The following is an 8044-nucleotide window of genomic DNA, read 5'->3' as shown; positions in this document are numbered from 1 at the left end:
TTGTAAGTATTTTGATTGGCAACGCCCGTGAAATACCCATGTTGCTCCAGCAATGTCAGCATCACATTGGTAATTTGAAAATTTCCCGCCTGAATCCGAGGTGGGACAATTGCACTTGCATAGCCTTGATTTGGAAGCACTCGAGGAGCCATTCTTGGAGGTGGCGGAGGAGGGTCTAGAATATTGTCATTGGCATTAGCATTGGCCTGGCGGCCTCTACGTTGTCCTTGAGGTACAAGAGGCACCTCATCATCTCCAACATCATCTACCTCCTCCCCCACAATTACTTTTCCAAGAGGGTCATTATTGTTTGCTGCCATTTGGTACCTGAAGTTGTGGCACACACAAATTAGTAACACAGAAGGAAAGAAGAACAATACACAAAACTATTTAGATAGATAGCCAAAACTATTAGCTCCCCGGCAACGACGCCAAAAAGTGATTGAGGCCAACCCTGTACTACTACAAAGTAGCAAGAGGGGTCGAAACAACTTTTACTCGAGAAGGTCGGAATCGATTTCCACAGGGAGCTAGATGTTGGAGTTGAATTTCTATCTAAATTGGAGTTGCGTAATTGTTCCTAATTGTACTTCTAAACGTTATTGGTTTTGATTTTACTTCTAGTTTTATACTACTAATATGCGAAATTAGGCTAAGTAAAGCTGAGATTAAACTATTGCAAGTTGTATAAATAGGTAAAAGGCACTAGGGCAGTGACTATCTCCTAGGTGGATAATTGACGGATTCTCGAGTCTAAGGCTAGATTTTCATATTTTGGGAGTATGATATAACCATTGCACAATTCTACTCACTCTATACCTCTCAGTAGTTCGAGTGATTTTGCCCGAATTAAATTTCTCAAGACCAATTGGGTATGCCAATTTGTGCAAGCAATTCAAGTTCAAGTCGGGTATTACTATCTCTAGGTTTAACCCTTTAATTGGGGCTATCAATCTCTTGAATATGCCCCAATTCCTTGTTGGACCAATTTCATGGACTTAGGCTCTCTTTCTCAAGAAGAGCTAAAGTCTACTAGGCATAAACTAGTGTTTGCAACCACTAATTCAATATTAAAACCCTAAATTAGTCCAAATATCAAACACCCATAGACAATCAAGCATTAAAACACAAAACCCATCAATTACCCACACTAGGGTTGGGCCACAACTCTAGCTAATGGGTATAGCTACTCATGATTATAGAAGAAAATAAAGAAAGAGATGAAGAAAAACCCATAATAATTAGTTAATAGATAAGACTTGACGATTCAATGATGAAACTAAGCTAAAATTACTCAAAATGGAAAAAAAAGTGTTCACGAGCGCAGCTCTGTCTCAAAATACAACTGATGACCTAAAAATGGGAAAAGAAACTATTTATACTAGGCTGAAAATTCTGGACAAAAATACCCCTGCAGGGCTAGTGCGGACCGCACAAAATCGAGTGCAGCTACACTAAGGCTCTTGGCTGAGATAATGGGCTCTCTGAAGTTGGCCACATCTAACCACACAAAATGCACCGCGGCCGCGATGGCTTCTATTGCGGTCCGCACAAAATGGACCGCAGACCGCATTGGGCATAATCCTCCAACTTGGCAACTCTCTAAACTTGAGCTCCGCGGACCGCACAAAGTCTAGTGCAGCTGCAATGGAATCAATGTGGTCCGCACAAAATACTTTGCGGTCGCATTGCTTGGTTGCCTGAAATACCTGCTCTCTGAACTTCATCTTTGCGGACCGCATAGAATGGTATGCGGCCGCACTGGTCCTGTTTGACTAAGCTTGGCCGTGGTCTTGGTACTTGTGCATGTTTCACTCCTTTTTGAGCTGGTTTTTGACAAATTGTCACCTTGTTGATCAAACCCTGCAATCAAGTACAACATGTAAGCCTTTGGGACTATTTTGTACACATTTCTAATCAAAACTTAAGCAAGAAGGAGTGTAAAATACATCATAATCCCTAGTTATCATAGATACACTATTTGATATACCCCCTATCAAATTTAGAAATCATTAAAAAGTGTTAATGCTTTATCCTTGGTACTGAACATTGTCTCATCACATGAATGGACCAAAATTTTAGTTGACATTGTTGAACCGTCATTAATGACTTTTTTTGATCTCCTTGAACCTAGATCTTGGGATCTCGAGTCTTCTAGGTAGAGTTACCACCACAATGACTTATTCTAGACCATAGTCCCATTCCCCTCGATGATTTCTCAACTACCTCTCTAGTTAGGCCTTTTATAAGTGGATCCTCTAGAGAGTAGTTACCTAACGACTTTATGTCTTCGTCATATATGACGAGATTTACCATTCTACATAACGCTCCCAGCCTTCAAATTGCCGCTTGACTATCGCAATGTATGCATATTGGTGCCAACGGTTTGGGCCAAAATGGAATGTCTTCCAAGAAATTCTAAAGCCATTCAGCTTCTTCATCGGCTTTATCTAAGGCTATGAACCCGGCTTCCATTGTAGAGCGGGCAATACAGGTTTGTTTGGACGATTTCCAGGATACCGCTCCTCTACCAATAGTTAATACATATCCACTTGTGGACTTAGAATCAGTTGAACCGCTGATCCAATTTGTATCACAGTATCCCTCAATCACCACAGGATATTTACTATAGTACAAAGCAAAGTCCTGGGTATGTTCTAAATATCCTAAAACTCATTTCATTTCCATCCAATGAGATTAACCTAGATTGCTCGTGTATCGACTCAATTACTTATAGCACAAGCTATATATGGTCATGTACAATTCATGACATATATTAAGCATCCCAACACACGAGCATAATCCAATTGTAATATGCTTTGGCCTTTGTTCTTTGCTAATGCAAGATTCACGTCAATTGGAGTCTTTGCAACTTTAAACCATAAGTGCTTGAATTTTCAAGTACTGTCTTAATATAATGAGATTGTGACAATGCCAGACCTTGAGGAGTCTTATGGATCTTAATCCCCAGAATCAAATCAGCAACTCTCAAGTCCTTCATATCAAACTTTCTAGTTAGCATACGCTTAATCACATTTATGTTGGCAATGTCATTACTCATTATCAGTATATCATCCACATATAAGCAAATAATGACTATGTGATTTGAAATATTTTTAATGTACACACATTTATCACATTCATTTATCTTAAAACCATTTGACAATATTGTTTGGTCAAATTTCGCATGCCACTGTTTGGGTGCTTGTTTTAGTCCGTAAAGGACTTAACAAGTCTACATACCTTCTTTTCTTTACCTGGAACCACAAACCCTTCAGGTTGTTCCATGTAGATTTCTTCCTCCAAATCTCCATTTAAGAAGGTCATCTTAACGTCCATTTGATGGATTTCAAGACCATAAACTGCAGTTAATGCTACTAACATTCGTATGGACGTAATTCTTGTAACTGGAGAGTATGTATCAAAGTAGTCAAGACCTTCTCATTTTCTATACTTTTTGACTACAAGTCTTGCCTTAAATTTATCAATAGTGCCATCATCTTTCATTTTCCTCTTAAAAATCCATTTAGAACCCAAAAGTTTATTTTCAGGAGGAAGATCGACCAATTCCCATATATGGTTATTCAATATGGATTTTATTTCACTATTGAATGCCTCTTTCCAAAATAATGATTCCAAATAAGACATAGCTTTTCTAAATGTTCGCGGCTCATTTTTCAATAATAGCTTCTTTAAATGTTCGCGGCTCATTTTTCAATAAGAAAGTCACAAAATCTGGTCCAAATAAAGTAGACGTTCTTTGACGTTTACTACGTCTTAGATCCTCCTGATTAAATGTACTTTCTTTTGTTTCTTCCCGAGGTCATTTAGATCCTTCACCAATCGACTCACATTCCTTTTTATACGAATATATATTTTCAAAGAACTCAGTATTATTTGATTCTGCAACCGTATTATTATGAATATCGGGATTTTTTGATTTATGAACCAGAAATCGATATGCTTTACTATTGGTCGCATATCCTATGAAAACACAATCAACGGTTTTCGGTCCTATTTTTACCCTTTTGGGTTTAGGAACTTGCGCTTTTGTCAAACACCCCCACACATTAAAATAATTCAAGTTGGGTTTCCTTCCTTTCCATTTTTCATATGGAATGGATTGTGTTTTGCTATGGGGGTACTCGATTTAGTATCGGGTTAGCCGTAAGAACGGTTTCTCCCCACAAGTTCTGTGGCAAACCAGAACTTATCAATAATGCGTTCATCATCTCCTTTAATGAACGATTCTTTATTTTTACAATTCCATTGGATTGGATCGTGTAAGGGGCCGTTGTTTGATGAATAATTCCATATTCTAAACATATTTCTTCAAAAGGAGATTCATATTCACCACCCCTATCACTTTTTATCATTTTTATTTTCTTGTTAAGTTTCATTTCAACTTCATTTTTGTATTGCTTGAATGCATCTATTGCTTCATATTTACTATTAAGTAAGTAAACATAGCAATATCAAGTATTGTCGTCAATAAAAGTTATGAAATACTTCTTTCCACCGAGAGATGGTATTGACTTCATGTCGCAAATATCTGTGTGAATTAAGTCTAAAGGATTTGAATTCCTTTCAACTGATTTATAAGGATGTTTAACATACTTAGATTCCATACATATTTGACATTTTAATTTATCGCATTCAAACTTAGGCAATACTTTCAAGTTAATCATTTTCTACAAGGTTTTATAATTGACATGACCCAAACGAATATGCCATAAATTATTTGACTCGAGTAAGTAAGAAGAAGCTGAAATTTTATTATTATTCTCAACAACCATTACATTCAGCTTGAAAAGGTCCTCAGTGAGATAACCTTTTCCTACAAACATCTCATTCTTACTTATTACAACCTTATCAGATACAAAAACACATTTAAACCGGTTCTTAACAAAAAGTGCAACAGAGACTAAGTTCTTTCTAATCTCGGGAACATGAAGGATGTTGTTTAGAGTCACCACCTTGCCAAAAGTCATTTTCAGAAATATCTTCCCGCATCCTTCAATTTTGGCCGTTGCAAAATTTCCCATAGAAAGCGTCTCTTCGGATCCAACGGGAGCATATGTAGCAAATGATTCTCTAACGGCATAAACATGGCGAGTGGCTCCAGAATCAATCCACCACTCTTTAAGATTTCCCACTAGGTTGCATTTAAAAATAATAGCACACAAGTCATCAACATCTTCATGCTTTTCAACTATGTTTGCTTGACTCTTCTTCTTATCTTTCTTCGGAGCACAACAATCTGTGGATTTGTGTCCAGTTTTCCCATAGTTGTAGCAATTTCCGTTGAACCGCTTCTTGCTTGGGTTGATATTTAGTCCATAAGCCTGCTTCATATTTCTCTTATTTTGAAGAGTATCCTCAACAATGTTTGCTCCCATTATTGTTTAGTTTCTACGGCCTCAAGCGATATCTCCTTGCGTTTGTGTTTCAAGTAGTTTTTGAAGTCCTTCCACAAAAGAGGCAACTTCTCAATGATCGCTACAACTTGGAATGCTTCATTGGTGACAAGACCTTCAATGAAAATTATGTTAGTACACATAATAAAATTAATACTTTCAACATTAGTATTAATTCTACTTATACCTTCAGCAAGGAGATCATGAATAATCACTTGTAATTCCTGGACTTGGGTTATAACAGACTTGCTATCTACCATTTTGTAAAATTTAGCGGCAACGAATTTCTTCAACCCGACATCTTCGGTTTTGTATTTCCTTTCAAGCGCAATCAACACTTCTTTTGACATCTCCACATTACTATAGACGTTATACAGATCGTCCTCTAGCCTACTAAGAATATAATTCTTGCACAGGAAATCAGTATGCTTCCATGCTTCAATCACGAGAAAGCGTTCATTATCTGGAGTTTCATTGGGCAGAACAAGAACATCTTCCTTAATGAACTTTTGTAAACTTAAAGTAGTCAAGTAGAAGAACATCTTCTGCTGCCAACCCTTGAAATTAATTCTGGAAAAATTTTCGGGTTTTCTTGCCGGTGCCACTACCGGTGTTGTTCGGCTTGTCGATGCATTGGCAGTCACCGTAGGAACATTATGGTTTGTGTTGTCATTCGTCATTTCTGTAAAAGAATGATACAAACAAACGTTAAAATCACGTAGATTTTAATCTCCAATGGATTAGAAAATCATAAAGGTTTTACTCTCAGAAACAGTGAGTATAATACAAATACAGAAAATAAATTAAATTCCTTAAGCTTGTTAGTAAACTGTATTTGTAAAAGAATTCTGTAGAAGATAAAATAACATATAAACAGAAATGTAAACGAATTAGAATTCAATCTGAGTCCACTGAATTCACAGTGTTTCCTTAAGGAATTTAATCCCCTCCTAGTACCCAAGGTTGTGGATTATTTCCTCCCAGGATAGAACGAATTACACACTACTGTAGCGGTACTTCAAACCCCAGTGTTTCAACGAACACGAAGATCGGTAACAAATTACAGTTACTGTTACTTTCTTTGTAGTTAAAATAATACAGAAGAAAGGAGGAGAACTCGGAAATTCGTATAGAAAATCTATGAGAATGGACTGTTATTTATAGCCAATATGTTGAGCTTAAATTGAAGAGGTGCATCTCTTCAAAAGGATTGTTTACGTAAAACGGTCATAACATAAATGGCTATTTACGCAACAATAAACCGGGAATTCATAACGAGGAGGAAACTTAATTTTCCTTTACAAAAAAGGAAAATGGATAACGGATAACGGAAAAACAATTAATATTCTGTTGGATTTAATATTAATACTATGTTGGATTTAATATTACTTTTCTGTTTACAAAAAATGGATATTTAATAATATTACGTTAATATTTACTATTAACAAATAAATTTAGTCCAAAAATTAATCAATCAATCGATCATTTGACCGAAGCTGAAGCCGAAGCCAAGCGAGCGACGACGACGACGCGAGACTTGCCTTCTTCTTAACTCTTTAAGAGCTAAAAGAAGAGCAATTATATATATACCCATCAAAAATATTTTCCTCTTCCAATATGGGACAATGTCTCATTGTCAAGGTGGGAAAATTAAAATTTTTATTTTCCCATTCACCCTCTTTTAAGCTTATTTTAGCTTAAAAACTCAACAAATAGTGGAAAAAATAATAATGTAATAATAATAAGGGAAAAGGGCCTAAATTACTCCTATTATTTGATAAATGGTTTACTTATAGCCTCCGTTCATCTATTAATCAAAAAATACACATTTTGTCCATCTATTAATCCAAAAGTACATACTATATTAATTTTATTAATTAAATACCCCTATGTTTAACGGCAGACTAGTTGGACCTTCAAATTAATGTATTGGTGTCTTTTTACTGGGCCATGTGACACTCTTGTCCAAAAACAAATCTGAGTAAAACTAAAAAAAACTAGCATCAATTGTTTCAACATTTTCATTTCAAATTTGGGTTCAACTGAATTGGATAAAACACAAATCTAAAAATCAATTCAGGAAAGCAAAATCAGAGAATTCAATTCTTTATTTTGTTTTACTTTTATGTTGATATATATAAACAAACAGTTGCTTGAGGAATTGGTCAAAACAGGATGTGGGATTTTATTGTTAAGGAACTAAATAAATACTTTGGTCATCGTTTAATGGAGATTTGGGCTGCTGTTGAAGGAAAATTCGAGGAATCCTCCGATGGGTTAACCATTTGGGTTTGTAGAGAGAGAGAAAAAAATTTAAGGAGAGAAAGATACAATGTTTCAGAAATGACGAAAAAACGACATGATTTTTTTAGACACAAATCACGCATCAATTTAGTCCATATGTCTACTTGTATAACTCAAAGCTCTTCAAGTATCAAATTAAATTTATAATTTTAGTGCTTTATGACCTCATCTTTTGTACTACAATCTGTTCGCGAGGATCTTGAAAGTGGCGAAGAAGAAAAGATACCAGTGAGGAAAAGGGGTAGACTATAGAAGCCATGGAAGGATGAAAGTGAGGAGGAAGAAGAAGCCGAAAAGTTTTTTTTAACCCAGATTGTAAAAAA

The 8044-nt window shown here is 36.0% G+C and overlaps 1 protein-coding gene across 1 annotated transcript; it reads right to left on the bottom strand.

Moving 5' to 3' along the window:
* Nucleotides 1-5398: 5398 nt before the first annotated feature.
* On the bottom strand, nt 5399-6097 carry LOC138881342 (uncharacterized). The gene has a single exon (XM_070161561.1). It carries the CDS (start codon nt 6095-6097, stop codon nt 5399-5401), a length of 699 nt encoding a protein of 232 aa, XP_070017662.1.
* Nucleotides 6098-8044: the final 1947 nt, after the last annotated feature.

The sequence above is a fragment of the Nicotiana sylvestris genome, chromosome 11, assembly GCF_000393655.2.
Source record: "Nicotiana sylvestris chromosome 11, ASM39365v2, whole genome shotgun sequence".
NCBI classification, from domain to species: domain Eukaryota; kingdom Viridiplantae; phylum Streptophyta; class Magnoliopsida; order Solanales; family Solanaceae; genus Nicotiana; species Nicotiana sylvestris.
The sequence above is the reverse complement of the archived record's forward strand: the minus strand, read 5'-3'. Positions and strand labels throughout refer to the sequence as shown.

What these genes read in the sequence shown, in the direction of transcription:
- LOC138881342 (XM_070161561.1), bottom strand. Translation starts at nt 6,097, where the DNA reads ATGACGAATGACAACACAAACCATAATGTTCCTACGGTGACTGCCAAT.